Source organism: Panicum hallii, chromosome 5 (assembly GCF_002211085.1).
Source record: "Panicum hallii strain FIL2 chromosome 5, PHallii_v3.1, whole genome shotgun sequence".
Taxonomy (NCBI): Eukaryota; Viridiplantae; Streptophyta; class Magnoliopsida; order Poales; family Poaceae; genus Panicum; species Panicum hallii.
Genome location: NC_038046.1, coordinates 7312744 through 7331126, shown reverse-complemented (window position 1 = coordinate 7331126; position 18383 = coordinate 7312744). Strand labels below are relative to the sequence as shown.

At 54.6% G+C, this 18383-nt stretch overlaps 2 protein-coding genes across 2 annotated transcripts; one reads left to right on the top strand and one right to left on the bottom strand.

Moving 5' to 3' along the window:
* Nucleotides 1-1153: 1153 nt before the first annotated feature.
* On the bottom strand, nt 1154-3340 carry LOC112893642 (WAT1-related protein At5g07050-like). Its single transcript, XM_025961086.1, has 5 exons — nt 3057-3340; nt 2891-2953; nt 2528-2644; nt 1997-2414; nt 1154-1903 (listed from the first exon to the last, which is right to left on the bottom strand). Exons 1-5 carry the CDS (start codon nt 3248-3250, stop codon nt 1499-1501), a joined length of 1197 nt encoding a protein of 398 aa, XP_025816871.1. The 5' UTR covers nt 3251-3340; the 3' UTR covers nt 1154-1498.
* Nucleotides 3341-7442: 4102 nt separating this feature from the next.
* On the top strand, nt 7443-9260 carry LOC112891702 (cytochrome P450 94B3-like). Its single transcript, XM_025958629.1, has one exon. The coding sequence runs from the start codon at nt 7505-7507 to the stop codon at nt 9041-9043; it is 1539 nt and encodes a 512-aa protein (XP_025814414.1). The 5' UTR covers nt 7443-7504; the 3' UTR covers nt 9044-9260.
* The last annotated feature ends 9123 nt before the right edge of the window (nt 9261-18383 follow it).

Sequence of the window (18383 nt, the reverse complement as noted above, 5' to 3'; positions counted from 1 at the left end):
AGTATCCAAACAAATGTTCATGGATCCATACCATCAATCATCAATCAGTCAGTCAGTGACCAGACGTTACGCGCAACATGTCGTGTCAGTTCATGCTCCTGCAACGAATCGCAAAGTTATGGTTCAATTTTCACGCAATAAAGTGGTTTTTGTTTTTGTTGGGACTTGCCACCTATCGAGCAGGCTAAGGTGCTCTGCTCCATTAGTGGAGTCTGAATGCAAGTCCATAAGCCCCCACTGATTCTGGTGACGGGATACATGCTTTTGCACAATGCATTTCATACATGCAGGTGCTCGGTGATGCATGCATGCTGAAAGGGACACACCCGTCGGATCAATGGAATACTACTCTGTGCTTATATAAGCACCCTGCTTTGCACAGTGACGAATAAAAACATACGAGATGTTTGATGAGAACATAGAACAGTTCCACTGCTTTAGCAATAAAATATAGCAAATGTGTAATATTTTCAAATTACTATTAAAAAAGAATATAGTAAAACCATTTTCAAAAGATAATTTTAAACTATCTAATAACTTTAAACAGATATTTATGGCCAATCAAAACTAAAATGTGTTGCTTACCTGCATCCTAGAACAACAAATATTTTGATACTGGTGGAGTATTTGTTTGCCCAATCTTGATCTTTCTTGTTCAGTAGATGGATCCTCTGGACTGTATAATTAATAAACTTGGTTACCGAGGATATCCCGGTTCATAGTTAATGGAAATTTTTGCTTCTGCTAAAAAAAATTATCACTTAAGAGACAGTAACTGTGCAAATATAAACAACAATAGGAATTAATCACTCATGCCTTATTTGGGTAGACTGGGGTCTTGTACCACCCAAACAGGCCTCAAAATGCTTAAGTTTTTATGGTTATTACTCGGAGTATCTGACAACATCTAGAGGGCAGGAAGGAAGTTGCATGAATTATCACACTTGTCAAGGGAAGAAAGGAAGAAACTACACCGTTTATTTTTCTCGCTTGTAGATCCCATTCTGAATGAGAATGGTGCAATTTTACCGTACCTCTGTTTCATAATTCCTGGATGCAAATCCTTGATCTTTTAAAGACAAAGTTCGGGTTGGATCTGAGCATATTGAAACAAACACTTGATTTCATTTAATAAACTACGATGCCTTTGACATAAGTCTCAGAACATAACGCTCTTTTTCCACAGAAAAGCATAATAGAATACAATTTAAATATATTAGTAGGTCCATCATATTACAAAAAGGATAGCAACAAAGGAAAAAAAAAGGTCACAGAACAAAATTATTCCAGTCCTTCCACTCTGCAGTGCAGGTGCAGCCTCTCTCAATCATCCGACCCTAATGCATGCAGCGTCAGTAAACACATCATTTCAGGGACACGCGGATAGGCACATGACAAGACAGTTAGCACTTGGGGGTCTTGGACAAGGCCCTCTTCCATCCAGCTGCTCGCTGCGTGCGCTCAGCTCAACGCTAGTAGCTTGGAATCGCAGGTCGCATCAAACTGCACCAGCTCCGTGTCCGTCGGAGGATGACTTCACCCCATTCGCCTTCTTGCACTCCGAGTCTTCCCCAACAGCGGCGGCGGCGGCGATCTCCTTGATGAACGTGGCATCGTCGTAGATTCCGATAGTCTTGGACGACGCCACGGGCAGCTCCATGGCCTCTTCTTCCTCCTTCTCCTGGGCCTCCTTGTGCTTGCCCCAGAGCACCGAGTAGAGTCCCATCACGATCAGGACGGCGCCCAGGACGCCGCCGAGGAATATCTTCTCGGAGAGGATGAAGGAGCCCATGACGGCCACGATGATCATCATCAGGGGGCTGAACGCCGACGCGAACACCGGCCCGGTCTTCTGGATGACCAGGCCTTGCACGTAGTACGCTATGCTCGACGTCACAATGCCCTGAAACATCATGTGCATGCGACATTATTAGCAAAAATGGCACAGCAATTGCATACTCTAAGGCGATGGAATCGATGAGGGAGAGAGACTTACGGCGTATGCGGCGGCGAGGAGGTTCATGTCGAAGCCGATGGTCCAGACGGAGGGGCGGTGCTCCATGGCGAAGGTGACGACGATGGCCTGCAGGGTGCCGACGAAGCAGATGAGGGTGGTGAGGGAGAGCGGCGCCGCGTAGTGCTTCAGGGTGTGCGCCTGCAGGATGAAGAGCGAGGCCCAGGCGAGGGTGGCGATGATGACGAAGAGCGAGCCCAGGAACCACTCCCGGCCGCTGGGGTCGATGGCGGCGACGGGCGCCTCCGCGCCGTGCCCGTGCGCCTGCACGTGGCTGCTCCATGCCATCTTCATCAGCGGGCCCTTGTACAGCGTCATCATCATCGCGCCGGCCACCGTCACCAGCGTCCCGGCCACCTTCGCCTGGCACCTCACCTTCTTCAGGTCCACCTTCTCCATCCTGCACACATGCCAATTCGAGCAATGTTAGATGAGTGCTCTCCAATCCAATTAATAAGCAGCTATTTTCTCGTGCGTTCGTCGCATTATTCTTCAGTCAGATGAGATGTATACCTGAAAATCACGGCCATCACGAAGGTCATGGCCGGGAGGATGTTGCTCATGGCGCACGCGAAGGTCGGGCCGGTGAACTTCAGGCCGGCGTAGTAGAAGTTCTGGTCGATCACAGGCCTGCAGTTACCAACACGCACGAGGTTGATTACATGTTCCTAGACTTCATAAAAGCTGACAATTATTTCCTGATGCACTACTACTAGACAGTACGGTACTAATAAACGCCTTTTATTGGGCAAAAGAATAGAATCTTCGAATTGGAGTGTCCACTTATCTATGTCTTTTTCTTAAATAAAGATGCCAAGTTTGGTACACAAAATGACACGAGTCACAGAAATTTATTTATGCGCAGTGTGCACTAACCCGAGCAGTGCCAGTACGAAGATCTGGAGGAAGACTGACCACGTCATCTTGGGCCTCACCTTCCTGCCATTTCCAATCAGATGATGATACGACGATCAGTTTCAGAGGATGGGGACAAGAGAATTCCATTCCATTCTGTGTTGTGATTGATCAGATAGCCAGCTACCTCTCGAGGATGAGAGCAAATGGAGCAATGGAGACGGTGGCGAAGGCGTGGCGGTAGACGACGAGCACGTAGTGGCTCATGCCGTGGTTGAGGGAGACCTTGGTGATGACGTTCATGCCGGCGTAGCCGAACTGCAGGGAGATCATCGCGATGTAAGGCTTGGCCTTCTCGAAGAAATCACCGTAGCAGCCCATGGCGACGCAGTCTCTAGGGGTAACAGCAAGCTGCGAGCTTGGAGATCAGCAGGGTGGCTAGGTACTAGAGAACTCAAGGAGCAAGACAAGGCCTTGAGCTGGAGGAGATGTGCCGGGCGCGCAGCTCTATTTATATGCTCGCGGCAGGGGCATTTCCGGCAGCTGCTGGGGCTGAATTTCCGAGTAAGGCTCAAAGGCTGGTTGGCCCCGTGTCCACGCTGGAACCCCTTTGTGCGCAGACGTCGGCTTTTCTCCGCGAGTGGCGTCGTGGGTGGCTGGGCCAGGACGGGCCCACACGTCGGTGGGAGAAGGCCGTGGGCCTCTGCTGAGTTTGGGCAGATCCGGTGGAGGCAAAGTGAAGATCACCTGGAGAAACAAGGAGATCTGGACTGTTCCCTACTGTTCGTGGTTGGGGATAGTGCTGTAGCATCAGCCCTGATTACATTAGCAAGGGAATTAAGTGGCAAGCCAACAAGCACTGGTCATACTTGACATGAACAAGAGGCAACCAGATGGTTGCACATATTGGAAGACAGAGGAATCATCAGAGGTCGTCTCCGATGTCACAGACCACCGTGAATCCAGCCAGAGGCAGGCAGCATCCATGATCAGGATATGCGGTTACAAACTTGTAGCCGACATGCCTCTTTGCCCAGTTGCTGTTTCGATTGTTTTTTTTTTGAGAACGTTGCTGTTTCGATTGTGGTTGCCAAATTCAACATCACTGGTCGGCGATGAGCTCTAGCTCTATGCGGATGTGCCGACACCATCTCATGCTATTTTGAAAGCTCTCAGGGATCGAGGCTTAAGAGGGTAAGCTTTCAATACAAAATTAATTTGTTTCTTTCCCTGAAACTCCAATGGTTATTGCTCTGATTGCAAATAGTATCGTTTAGCCAGATATAGAATCACTACTGAATAATACGTTTTTTTTTCTGCAAAAGTACTCTGAGCCGAGCTGCATGCCATATTTCCATCGAAATGTCGCCGTCGAGCTCGTAAAGGAGAGGGCATTACAGTATTCCAGGGCTGGCTCAGTGGCTCTTATGTGCTGAATATGTACGTGGAGTTCACTGGTGTCGAGCACTACAGCTAATAAAAATGCTAGCTTTTGTTTCGTGAGCGACGCAACCGTCGTCACCACAAGAAGGAAATGGTACAGTGCACGGCGGACGCAATGCGACGCGAGCGGCTGCGGAAAGCTACGTCCCCGGCCATTCTGCGAGCAGGAGAAACGACCCAGAAGGCAGACCTGGTCTGAGTGCGATCTACGATGGACCATTTTTTAGTACCGGATTTGATGGGTGCCTGTCAGAGTGTGCACCGGTCGCCTAGGGAGTTTTCACTTAATCTTTAGACAAATTAACAGAGTTATATTTTTAGTTCTTGGGTTGATGGAAGGAAACAAAAACCACTTCTATCAGAAATATGTATTCCTTCTGTCCTAAAAAGAATGTCATGATGGTTTTATCCTAAATCAGACAATTCTAGTTTTGATAAAATTTATACAAAAATGTATCAATGTTCCTCGCAAACTAAAAAAAAGAGTATCGATGTTCATAAATTTCAATTAAGTATAGTTAGATTAATAATAAAATATACTTTTCATAGTATACCTATTTGGTCTTGTAAATGCTTATACTTTTCGCTATAAATTTATTAGTAAATTGGAACAAAACTACAATAATATTATTTTTTTGGAACGGAGGGGTATGGCACAAAATAACAGGTGCCTTGTCTCCAAACTCTAAATGTTAGCTTATATAAGTTGATTATTCCTAATTTTTTAAAAAACTTTGACGCCCTCTTATTGTAATCTAGCTGTCATGGGCCGCTGTACCTGACCTTAAATCGATTGAAGAGTCCATGTCTCACCGGTTCTTCCTAAGTCATATACATGGCTTAGCTATTGCGCCTTTGTCCTTTTTGGGCTTTTGCTCTTCCAAAAGATGTCAGCAGCCCGAGAAAGGAGGAGAGGAGGAACGTGAGAAATCAAGCATGTACGAAAGCCAAGAAGAGAGGCGCATGCATGCATGCTCAGAGATCAGATTCATTGCACAGTTACGTCAAGCTGCATAGCCCGCGCGCTTATTATCTTTCGCTTTTTCGCTGCATGCTCGTGCCCTCTCCTGCACTCTTTTGCTTTCTCTTATGACCTAGGATTTATTTGGAGGAGCTAAAGTTGAGTGCTAAATTTTAATATATATGGGTACTCGTGCACATGTTAAAGTTTTCGAGTCTTGATTAAAATTTAGAACATTCTACTAGCACTTCCATTTGGATAAGCAAAGTTTAGCACTTTCATCCATTAGCATTTGGATTCACACGGATATTAATTTGGGAGGCACACGATGAGAAGCCGGATTTGACTTGAAACCTGTATATAGAACTGAAATCTACTGCACTAATTTTCCCCCTCCGAGGGGATATCAGATATCATACTAGGTAGTATGTACTAGTGTGTGTGACTCTTAACTTTGCATTGGCAAGCGACCGATTTATTCCAGTTTTATATCGTCAAGAGCTAGGTTGGGACGTATATATGTGTTACTGTAATTAGCTACGGACCCTAATTTTTTTTAAAAAGAAAATCCAATACTCACATCTCCTCAAAATTTCTAGCCCTTGCATCTTGATGCTTGCGTCACGAATCAATGCAAAGCCGGTCCCAGCAAACCACGTAAGTAGCTTGTAATCGAGTGTGGATCGGAACGCACAAGGCAAGTGGCGGGTGACGCCCGCCCTGATTTCGGATGCATGCATCAGAGGCGAGGAGGCACAAGGATCGGTCGAATGGCAACTCACAAAAGCCCTGCTCCACACCTCATAGACTAATGGTGCCGCTTGATCCTATCGCAAGTACTGCTAATAACACTGCCAGATGGATCCTATCCTGTAATAACGCGTCGCTGGATTATTATTCTTACCGACCGGGATCGAACTGATGCTCCGAGCAATTTTTGAAGCGGGCTGCAGCTGGAGAGAAGACGAGGAGGGTCATAAAGATGCCGTGATGCATGCATCGCAGCAGGTTCCGTTCGATCGACGCTGAAGCCCGCAAGCATCGGAGTCTGGGATTTGGCGCTTTGGGCCTTCGTTGCTGGTTCGAAATCGAACTTTCCGCAGCCCATTCTGTTTCTCCCAGGAAACAACGGGCCTCAGCCCATAGGGCCCATCATGACATATGGGCCACGGATTTCGATGCGTGAGAATAGTTCTGTAAGCTAAATTTGGCCCGATGACAAGATATGCTTGATTTGTACTCCTTCCATTCCTCCCTTGGGTTTCTAAGCCGTACTACTCTCTCTCATTTCGGTAGGACAAGGCTTTGACCAACGATATTATTCCATCAATGTGGTATTTATGTAACATAGAAGTATTTCTGAACATGAACCTAATATAGAATCATTTTATGTCAAGAACTATGCATGAATAGAGTTACTATTGATCCTAGTCCTAAAGCAACAAAAACAAGCTTTGTAATTTCAGTAGTAGGAGTACTTTTATGACGCAGTTGACTTGATGTCTTGATCCGCAAGCCAATCTTAAACAAAGCAAAGCATGTCCCTCCGGACCAGATCGAGCAACAACTTTCACTAAATTAAACGCTACGGAAACTTCCTACTAGTTCTGACCAAAGAGGGTGTGACTTTCTTCTGTAATAAAATAAGTGTCTGGGCCCACATTATACCCCATCCTTTGTGCGTATTGACCTACATTTTGTTGAGTATTTTTTTTTCATACAATATGCTTCTCTTTTTTCTGCATTTTATGCATAGTCTACCGTGTGTACCAAGGAAGCATTTGCTCTAATAAAATGTATAAATGAGAAATTTTCCCCTTTTTTATAAAACATTAATTAGAAGTGGAGAGGGCAAACAGTAAATAACTGCAGTCTTGATTTTTTAATAAAGAATTGAAATGTATTCTTCCGACTCTATGAAAAGAGAAAATAATGCTCATAGCAACAAAATTATGATCACTTCAAAAATACTTTTAGTTGAGAGATGATGACATTATTTTTTTTCACAAAATTAAACATTATAGAGTTCTAGGTCAATCAGTTATTAAAGTCTGAATCATGCATTCGTGCCTTGTTACAAAAGAAAACCAAGGACGGAGTCCTCCAATGTACATAAAACGAACATGACGCGAGCTGATCTAGTCGACCTCACGGGCCCGTACATAAAACGAGCGATCCTTGGCCGCGAATCGCTGGCACCACTCGCAAGTCGAAGCCAAATCCAAATCGACATGGAGCTCTCCCTGACCTCACCCATTGCTCTCCTGCTCCTCCCCCTCCTCCCTCTGCTCTGCTTGCTCCTGCGCCGGGACCCCAAGAAGCAGCCTCGCGCTCATGGCCTCAAGGCCTACCCGCTCCTCGGCACGCTCCCGCACTTCGTCAAGAACCAGGACCGCTTCCTCGAGTGGTGCACCGACGTCATCAAGCGCGACCCCACGCACACCATCTCCTTCAAGGCGCTCGGCCTCACCGGCGGCGCCATCACCGCCAACCCGGCCAACGTCGAGCACATCCTCAAGACCAACTTCGCCAACTACCCCAAGGGCGAGCTCACGGTATCCATGATCGAGGACTTCCTTGGGCGTGGCATCTTCAACTCCGATGGGGAACAGTGGCTGTGGCAGCGCAAGGCCGCCAGCTACGAGTTCAGCAAGCGCTCGCTTAGGAACTTCGTCGTCGACGCCGTCCGCTTCGAGGTCGTCGAGCGGCTGCTGCCCTTGCTCGACCGGGCGCGTCAGGACGGGCGCACGCTGGACGTGCAGGACGTGCTGGAGCGCTTCGCGTTCGACAACATCTGCCGCGTGGCGTTCGGCGAGGACCCGGCGTGCCTCGCCGAGGAGAGCATGGCGGCGCCCCAGAGCGCCGAGTTCATGCGCGCCTTCAACGACGCGCAGAACGCCATCATGGCCCGATTCATGTCGCCGTTCAAGTCGCTGTGGCGCCTCAAGAGGCTGCTCAACATGGAGCCCGAGAGGCGGATGCGCGAGGCGCTCCGCACCATCCACGGCTACGCCGACCGGATCGTCCGGGAGCGCAGGGAGAGAGGCGAGGCAGGGCTGGCGTCCAGGGACGACTTCCTGTCGCGCTTCGCCGCGAGCGGCGAGCACAGCGACGAGAGCCTCCGGGACGTGGTCACCAACTTCCTCCTCGCCGGCCGCGACACGACGTCGTCGGCGCTGTCCTGGTTCTTCTGGCTGGTCTCCACCCGGCCCGACGTGGAGGAAAGGATCGTGCGCGAGATCCGCGCGGCGCGGGCGTCAAGGCAGGGGAGCGCCGGAGCGGCGACGCTCAGCTTCGACGAGCTGCGCGACATGCACTACCTCCACGCCGCCATCACCGAGTCCATGCGGCTGTACCCGCCGGTGGCCATGGACACACACAGCTGCAAGGAGGACGACCTCCTGCCGGACGGCACGTTCGTCGGGAGAGGGTGGCTGACGACCTACTCCGCGTACGCGATGGCGCGGGTGGAGGACGTGTGGGGCAAGGACTGCGAGGAGTTCAGGCCGGAGCGGTGGCTCGGCGAGGACGGCGCGTTCCGGCCGGAGAGCCCGTTCAGGTACCCGGTCTTCCACGCGGGGCCGCGGATGTGCCTCGGCAAGGAGATGGCGTACATCCAGATGAAATCCATCGTGGCGTGCGTGTTCGAGAGGTTCGGCTTCCAGTTTGTCGGCGGGGAGGAGCGGCCGGGGCTCCTGCTCTCGCTGACGCTGCGGATGGAAGGCGGCTTGCCGATGAAAGTGATCAGGAGGGAGAGCTCGGTAATCTAGGCTGGACTTGTCCACTTTGTCGCTAGACGTTGTCCCCACTTGGACTTGGTCCGGCAAATAATAAGTGACGTGCTGTTGCTCAGTTAGATTGTAGAACGACTTGGTAACGACTTGGTCCGTCGGCAGTCCGCGGCCTGTGGGTTGCGGCCCTGTTTTTGTCTCTCCCCTCAGTACAAGGTTACCTGGTTAAGGACCCATAGTGGTATAGGGGATTTCACTTTTGAAACATAGTTTCATAGAAATCACAAACTGTGTCGCTATGCACAGACAGGGGTACCTCCTGCTAGGGTGTCCAGGCCCTTGGCATATTACGATCCGCGTTCCTCCCCCCGCCTTCTGGGTGACGTGGCGTTACGGCCCGGGCCAGGCAGCTGGGACCACGGTCTCCGGACCTACCCCAGGCTCTGTGAGGCCCGAGGACCCCACACGGCCAGGAAGACACTCGGGCCACCCCCGCGGACCCGGACTCTCCAGGGGGTCCGGGGGCGTCGCGTGTGACGGCCGGGCCATCACGGGCCTGACCGCACCAGCCAGCCACGGAGGTCCGGACCTCCCTCCCTCCAGGGAGGGGTCCGGAGCTGCCACGTGCTGCCCCTGCAGAGGGGCGGGGCTGGCCCTGCCGCGTGCCTGCGGCTGGAGGCCCTCCGCGGGTCATCTCTCCACCTACCAGCATTCAATGCGGTAGCTGGGCCGGGCGCGCCCAAGTCAAAAGGAGCGACCTGTCACTGGCAGGCCGGGCAGATATGCTGACACCACGGTAAGCCCGCCTGTTTCCGAGGCGGCGCGTCGTGTCACCGTGTACAGCGCACCAGCGGCGTACTGTCCCGACACGGTGCTGTGTGCGTAATGATGGTCTGTAATAGGTGAGCTGAGGCGTGCGCTGCACCAGTGCACGCGCGCGGGTCAGCACCGTTTCACCACCTGACGGGGGGTCTCATCCCAACAGTGACAGCATGGATTCACTGTAGGGCAACGCTGACACCGGATGCTGCGCAGGACAGGGCTGTGTACGGCCATATCCAGCTGCAGATACGCACATAAACCTCCCAACCAAGGAGTCTACATCGAGTAGCTGAAGGAGAAGATCTCTGTATATCTCGTAGAACAGGCTCCTGCTGGCCAGGCCCACCTGTCGGGGCCCCGCACAGTGTAAGCACCTCCCTTGAACTATAAAAGGGAGGATGTACTCGTTAGAACACAGAGGCTCAAGGTTCAGACACACGAACTCAAGCCCAGGCTAAGTTCTACCCAGGGTTACACAATCAATACAACTCCCAAGTGGACGTAGGGTGTTACGCTCCGGCGGCCCGAACCACTCTGAAATCCTTGCGTCCTTCCTGCGTTCATCTACCCACCGATCGAGCGCTCCTAAGTCCCCTCCAAACCCATCCTTAACTAGGATTAGGCGGGTGCATTCCGCCACCCGGCTGGAGATTTCCTCCGACATTTGGCGCGCCAGGTAGGGGCCTTAGGTTTGGTTTGCGCTCCGTCGGCCTACACGACCTCAATGGCGCAAGAAGATGGTCACAACGACCTCCTGTTGGGCGAGGAGGTGGCGTCCACGACGCCACATGTTTCCCGCCGTCCAACATCCAGGGCGGCGCGGGCGGCTCCGCAGCGTGCTGCGGCGCGGGCCTCTGTGGCCCAATCGGTGCCCGCACCGAATGGGCCGCTCATGGCAGCCAGGGAATTGCTCCGCAATCCCCTGGTGAGGCAGCCTCCCCCGACGCCCAGAGGCAGTGGCGTGACAACGTCGACCGCCTCCTCAACCTGGCACAGGCTTCCCCGTGTTCTGCGGGGGGGGGGGGGGGGGGGGGGGGGGGGGGGGTCTGCCCTCAGGCAACGCCGTCATCAGGGCGGCGCATCTGGCTCCGTGCACTCACCCTCAGTGAGGAGTGCACGAACCGAAGATCTTCGGGCGGAACTCAACCGCAGACGTGCAGGGGAGGACGCCCGTGTCTCCATCGAGCGGGCGCGTGGCCGCCGGCTCAGTATCGAGGGTCGCGACCTCGATGTCGAATTCGCTGCGGTGGTTCCGGCCCCGCAAGGACCTGCCCAGGCACCGGTGTCCGGGGTTGGCTGCGCCGCACTAGCAGACCACCTTCGCGCGGTTGCCTGGCCATCCAAGTTTCGGCCACACCTGCCGAAGAAATACGATGGGTCCTCCAACCCGTCAGAGTTCCTGCAGGTTTACATCACCGCCATCACGGCGGCTAGAGGTAACGACGCCGTCATGGCGAGTTACTTCCATGTAGCCTTGACTGGGCCAGCCCGGACCTAGCTCATGAACCTTACCCCGGGATCTATCCGATCCTGGGGTGAGCTGTGCGCACAGTTCACGGCAAACTTTGCCAGTGCGTACCAGCAGCACGGAGTGGAGGCACACCTCCACGCCGTGAGGCAACAGCCCGGGCAAACCCTCCGGGCTTTCATTTCTCGCTTCACCAAGGTACGTGGAACAATCCCACGTATCACCGATGCATCTATCATCACGGCCTTCCGACAGGGGGTCCGAGACGAGAAGATGCTGGAGAAGCTGGCGACCCATCAGGTGGAAACCGTTACCACCTTGTTCGCTCTGGCGGACAAATGCGCCCGGGCTGCAGAGGGCCGTGCATGGCACTCTGCAACCTAGGTAGGTCCCGCTCAGACGAGTGGACCTAGTGTCGCTGCCCCTGGTAGCGGCAAGAAAAAGAACAAGAAGACCCGTGGCTTTGACAAGTCACGGATTGGGGGCCCGGCTGTTGCTGCAGCAACGACCGGGGGGCAAAACCCCTGTGGCAAGCGCCCACGGCAACAGCGTACTGACCCCGGGTCGTGCCCTGTGCACCCTGGGGCTCGTCACAGTGCCACTGAGTGCCGCGAGATCCAGAAGCTCGCGGAGCGCCTCAGCAAGAGGCGCGACCAAGCCTCAAGGGAAGGCTCCTCCCCTCCGCGGCGGTCCGGCAAGGAGAAAGTCTCCGACGCCGACGCGGCCGCAGCTGAGAGGGAGTTGGGGTACCAGACCCCCAACAAAGACCTTAAGGGTCTCTTCCATCAGTCCGACTTCGAGTCCGAGGGTGACGAGCGCTGCAAGAAGCTGTACGTCATGTACGGCGGCAGCTCGGAACTTGTCTCCCAGCGGGACGTCAAAACCCTCCGCCGAGAGGTCCTTTCGGTGAAGCCGGCGACGCCGAAAGCGGCGCCGCACCAGCGGTGGAAGAACACCGCCATCTCCTTCGGGCCGTCGGATTGCCCGGAGAACATGGCGGGTGCAGGTGTGCTGCCGCTTGTCACGGCACCCACCATCGCCAATGTTCGCCTCCACCACTGCTGATCGACGGGGGTGCAGGCCTCAGCGTCATCAGTTATGCAGCGTTCAAGCACCTGCAGATCCCGGAGTCCAAGCTGGCTCCTTCGCGCCCATTCTCCGGAGTGGGCCCTGATCCGGTGTACCCGGTAGGGACTATCACCCTACCGGTTACATTTGGGACGGAGGACAACTTCCGCACCGAGAACATGCAGTTCGAGGTTGCGGAGGTTAACCTCCCCTTCAACGCCATCATTGGCAGACCGGCCCTGTACCGGTTCATGGCCATTGCCCATTACGGGTATTTGGTCCTGAAGATGCCTTCACCGGCAGGCGTCCTCACCGTCCAGAGCGACCGAGCTGCTGCCGTCGTAGCGGTCGAGAAGCTCCACGCGCTGGCAACAGGGATTACCCCAGCTGCTGGCGCCTAGGGGTCCGATCCCTCGACCTCACGTGCCAAGGCTCTGGCCAAAACACCCAAGGTCCGTCCATCCGACACGGACGATATCCCCGCGAAGACCGTCCAGGTCGGAGCGGAGACCTCCCAGACCACCCGCATCGGTGGGAATCTGGGAGAAAAATAGGAAAGCGCGCTCATCGCCTTCCTCCGGGCAAATGTTGATGTGTTCGCCTGGGAACCATCACAGATGCCCGGGATCCCTAGGGAGGTGATTGAGCATCATCTGAAGATCCACCCCGATGCCAGGCCGGTCCGGCAGAAGCTACGCAAGCAGTCCATTGAGCGGCAAAACTTCATCCGTGAAGAGGTCCGCAAGCTGCTACGAGCTGGCTTCATCGAGGAGGTCTACCACCCAGTGTGGTTGGCCAACCCTGTCGTGGTCCCAAAGGCAAATGGGAAGCTTCGGATGTGCATCGACTACACCAATCTTAATAAGGCATGTCCAAAAGACCCTTATCCACTCCCGCGTATAGATCAGATTGTAGATTCCACCTCTGAGTGTGATTTGCTGTCCTTCATAGATGCCTATTCTGGTTTTCACCAGATCAAAATAGCTAGTGATGATAGGAAGCATACAGCTTTTGTAACAGTGGATGGACTGTATTGTTATATAGTGATGCCTTATGGTTTGCTTAACGCTCTACCCACCTTTGCTCGTGCAATGAACATCACTTTAGGTGATTTGGTTAGAGATATAGTTAAGGTGTATGTCGATGATATCGTTGTCAAGACTAGAGAGTCAAATTCCCTCTTAGAAAATTTAGCTCGAGTCTTCGACAAGTTACGAGCGACCTCCACCAAGCTCAACCCCGAGAAATGCGTCTTCGGCGTATCAGCGGGGAAGCTCCTTGGCTTCCTGGTCTCCCACCGGGGGATTGAGGCCAACCTGGACAAGGTCCGGGCGATCGAGGCAATGAGGCCCCCTGCGCGCCTCAAGGATGTACAGAGGCTAACGGGGTCATTTGCAGCCCTCAGCCGTTTTATTTCAATGCTGGCAGAAAGGGCGCTCCCCTTCTTCAAATTGATGCGGGGGTCCGGCCCATTCACATGGACTGAAGAGGCAGAACGAGCTTTCCAAGAGATGAAGCAGTACCTCACCTCCCTGCCGGTCCTGGTTGCACCAGACCCAGGTGAAACACTGTTTCTTTATCTTGCAGCGACAGCCGAAGTGATCAGCATGGTGCTGGTCGCCGAGAGGTCTGAGCATCTCCCACAGGGGGTCCCCGTGGACCCTCCTGCAGGAGAAGGAGGTCCGACCTCCACCACCCTAACAACCGGCCCTACTTCAGAGGGTCAGGCCAGGTTCCGACCCGGAGAAGCACCAAGCGACCTGGGGGCCGGTTGGTCCCCAGCTCAAGCGGAAGGATCCAGTCCGGCTGTCAGGGTCAGGATCGTTCAGAAGCCGGTCTACTACGTCAGTGAGGTCCTTCATGAAGCAAAGGCCAGGTATCCTGAAACGCATAAACTTCTTTATGCCATACTCGTTGCGTCCAGGAAACTCCACCATTACTTTCAAGCCCACAAGATTGTGGTGGTGACCTCCTACCCCTTGAGGGCCATTCTCCATAATTCCAACGCCACAGGCAATATCGCCAAGTGGGCAGCTGAGCTCTCGGGATTTCAACTCGACTTCCAGCCACGCCAGAGCCAGATCCTTGCTGACTTCATTGCGGAATGGACACCTTCACCAAGCGCCTCTGGGGGTCCGGACCAAGAGGCGGACTCCCCGTGTCCGGAAGTCAGGGCTCCGGTTGTCACCGGACCTCACTGGACCCTCTTCTTTGACGGGTCCGCCCGCAGCAAGAGGGCAGGGGCTGGCGTGGTCCTCATCGACCCACAAGGCGAGCAATTGAAGTACATGGTACACCTCGATTTTGAGGCCACCAACAACATGGCGGAGTATGAGGCCTTAATCTTTGGGCTCACCGCGGCTCTGTCCCTGGGGGTCCGGGAGCTCCTGGTCAAAGGGGATTCCCAGCTCGTCATCAGGCAAGTCCGGGGGGAGTGTTGCTGCAACAATCCCCAGCTCGCAGCCTACCTTATTCATGTGAAAAGGCTGGAGAAGGACTTCGATGTGCTGGAACTGCAACATGTTCCACGCGAAGGCAACTCAGCAGCTGATGCACTCTCCGCGAGTGCATCGACTCAGGCACCCGTGCCTGAGGGCGTCTTCCAGAGACGCCTGCTGAGGCCTTCCGCCCAGCCTCCCGACCTGGGCGAAGGGGGTCGGACTAGCACCTCGAAGCTAGCGGTCCCGGCGGTGCTCCATCCGTGGAGCCCGCCAAGGGACGTGTGCTCTCTTGAGGGTCCTGAAGACCTTAGGGAGCCACGCCCAGTTTCTCAGGAAGGTCCCGATGCATGGATCTCCAGGGTCCGGGACTACCTGAAAGATAATTACCTTCCTGAAAGCCAAGCATCTGCTGAACGCATTGTCCGGATGGCTAAGCGGTACACAGTGGTAGAGGGGGATCTCTACCGCCGTGGTGCCAACGGCATCCTCATGCGGTGCATCACCCAGGAAGAGGGCCGCGACTTGCTCGCGGAGATCCATGGAGGCGAGTGCGGAAGTCATTCTTCATCCCGCACGCTGGTCGGTAAAGCCTTTCGGCATAGTTTTTACTGGCCGACAGCTCTCCAGGATGCAGCTAAGTTGGTAAGGTCCTGCAAAGCATGCCAGTTCCATGCAAGACAGATACACACTCCAGCTCAGGCTCTGCAAATGATCCCTCCCTCTTGGCCCTTTGCCGTATGGGGGTTGGATATCTTGGGACCTTTCCCTAGGGCCGTCGGTGGGTACCGTTACCTCTACGTTGCCATTGATAAATTCACAAAGTGGCCGGAGGCAACCCCAGTGGTCAACATCACCAAGGCGTCAGCAACTGCTTTTCTCAGGTCAATTGTGTGCCGGTTTGGGGTCCCGAACCGAGTCATCACCGACAATGGGACTCAGTTCACAAACCAATATTTCCAGGAGTACTGTGAAGATATTGGTATCCAGCTCTGTTTCGCCTCAGTGGTGCACCCCAAGAGCAATGGCCAAGTTGAGAGGGCCAACGCTGAGATTCTCAGAGGACTCAAGATCCGGACCTACTGTGATCTTGAGAAACATGGCGCAAGGTGGGTTGATGAGCTTCCGAGTGTGTTGTGGGGGAACCGGACCACACCCAGCCGGGCAACTGGGGAGACCCCTTTCTTCCTGGTCTACGGTGCAGAAGCGTGCCTTCCCCCGGAGATCACCATGGGCTCTCTACGAGTCCAGTCTTTCGATGAGGATTTGTAGGAACAGCAGCGTCGCCAAGATGTAGACCTCGTCGACGAGCGCAGATCGCGAGCGGCAGTTCGAAATGCACGGTACAATCAGGCGCTCTGGCGCTACCACCAGCGGTTCGTGCGTGGGAGAGAGCTACGGGTCGGAGACCTAGTCCTAAGGCGAATCCTAATCCGAGAAGGCATGCACAAGCTCTCCCCCAGTTGGGAGGGACCCTTCAAGGTAACAAAGGTGTGCCGACCCGGATCTGTTCGTTTGGCTGCGGAAGATGGTATGCAACTATCCAACCCATGGAACATTGAGCACCTCCGTAAGTTCTACCCCTAGGACCTAGTTGAGAGGAAAATTTTTCCTTTGTAATTGGTAGCCCCAACGTGCGGACCAGGGCGGTGGAGGTCCGCCCTCGTAAACCCGGCCCCTGGCGTACATCGCACAACTTTTCTGTACCAATTCGTTAAGGAAAAATTTGTTTCTCAATGTGTCCATGATATCTATGCAATTTTGTTTATCCCTGTTTCCTGTCATGCTAACCCCCCACGTGGTTTTTCGCGTCTGCGCTGTTTGAAGGCCCTACCAAAGCTGCTACACTACGTCTCCGCCCGGGACCCCTGTCTCGCGGAAGAAAAGGAACCGATCCCCCGGGAACTGGCTTCAGGGAAACGTGCTCGTTCTTTGCTGAGGTTCAGGGCCGTATAGTCGCTTAGCCTGGTCCCGTACCCTAAGCCTACACGCCCTGCCTCCCTAGGACGAGTACCGCTGAACCTCGAACAATGGACCCGGGGGCCGGGACTCCTTAGATTCCCGAACTGTGGCTGTGGTGCCCTGACCCGTTACGCAGCTTAGTAGGCCTTCGCTGGCCGGTCCAGGACCTCGTGGGGACGTCTACTAAGCGTTGATCTGAGTCACGTGCAGGACCTCGCTCTTATGGCAGCTAGTCCCCATCTATCGCGACTACCTCCCAGGGGGCCACGGGACCTCGGTGCACTCAAGAGCACTTTACAGATCGACAACCAGGAAAACAGCTAAGTTTTTCGCACGAAATACTTGAAATACTTAATGCATTACTCACAATATGTACAACATTACAAAGTTATGTTACAAAAATAACTAAAAGGTACTGGCACTACTGCTCTGGTGGTCCGGAGGCGCTCCCACTTTCCTCAGGTTCGGGACGGCGCCGGAGGCGGGCCGCGACCATGTCCGCCACCTCCAGGACCCATTCCCGCGCGGCGGCCGCTATCGTCCGGAGGGGCCCGACCAGGACTAGTGTCAGTTGGGTGGCCGGGTCGTGGCTCCGGAAGCTGGTGAGGACGTACTCTGCCGTTCCCGAGCAACTTCTCGCCCTTCTGCCTCCAGGAGGTCCTGTATGCCGGCCTCCACGTCCCGCAACCGTGCGGCGGTGGAATCCAGAACCTGGAGGGCGGTGCCAAGTGGTGAAGGTGCCTCTGTCACCCGGATGGGGTTGGCACCGAGTGCTTCCAGCAGAGGGTTCACTGCGCCGACCCATCTTGCGATTCGGTCGATGCTGGCGTTCCGCTCCACCAGGAGCTCCTCCACTTTGGCCTCTCTCTTCCGGAGAGCCGCTTCACGCTCCTGGAGCCTCCGCACCCCAGCTGCGAGCTCCTTCTCTATGGCCCCTTCCCGCTTCTGGAGCTCCTGGAGCCGGACCAGCTCCTCCGCCTCGCGGGCGGCCAACTGTTCCTCCTTCCTCGCCGTAGCTGCCGCCAGCGCCGTGACGTAGGCCTCCTGCGCCTCGACCGCTTCCGACGCCTTCCTGACCTGGTCGGACAGCTCCCGGGTGATATGCTCCGTGTCCGCTGCCGCCTGCATCCTCTCCTCCGCCGCAATCTGCCGCCTAAGGGCTTCCGCTTCTCGTCGGACTGCTGCCGCTTCCCGGACACGAACATCCTGCAGTTGCTCTTGCAGGACCTCGCGCTCCAGCACGAGCTCGGCGCGCTCCCTGGCGTAGCGGGCGGAGACGGACTTGATGCGGTCCCCTAGGCGGTGCTCCCAGTCGGAGAGCCGGAGGTCCTCCGCCTCCAGCTTCTCCCACTCCCGGCGCATGCCAGCCTCCAGCTCCTGCAGGACCTGCTGGCTCTTGGCTATGAGTCGGGAGAGGGGGATCTCTGCTGGGCTCGGGAGGAGGCGCCTCCCCAGCACCACCTCCAGTTCTTCCTCCTCCGTCGGTGGTGCGGCGGTGCTGGCGGCTTCAGCGGCCTTCGGTGCCGCTGCCTCCGCAGCCTCCGGCACTGCTTCCTCCGCTGTGGCAGCGGCCCCCTCTGTTGCTGGCTCAGTCAGAGGGGACCCGGCCTCGACACTCGGT

Coding starts and splice junctions, on each gene's coding strand:
- LOC112891702 (XM_025958629.1), top strand. CDS start 7,505: ATGGAGCTCTCCCTGACCTCACCCATTGCTCTCCTGCTCCTCCCCCTC.
- LOC112893642 (XM_025961086.1), bottom strand. CDS start 3,250: ATGGGCTGCTACGGTGATTTCTTCGAGAAGGCCAAGCCTTACATCGCG. Junction 2,954..3,056: donor TTTGCTCTCATCCTCGAGAG/GTAGCTGGCTAT, acceptor TGGAAATGGCAG/GAAGGTGAGGCCCAAGATGA. Junction 1,904..1,996: donor TCCTCGCCGCCGCATACGCC/GTAAGTCTCTCT, acceptor ATGATGTTTCAG/GGCATTGTGACGTCGAGCAT.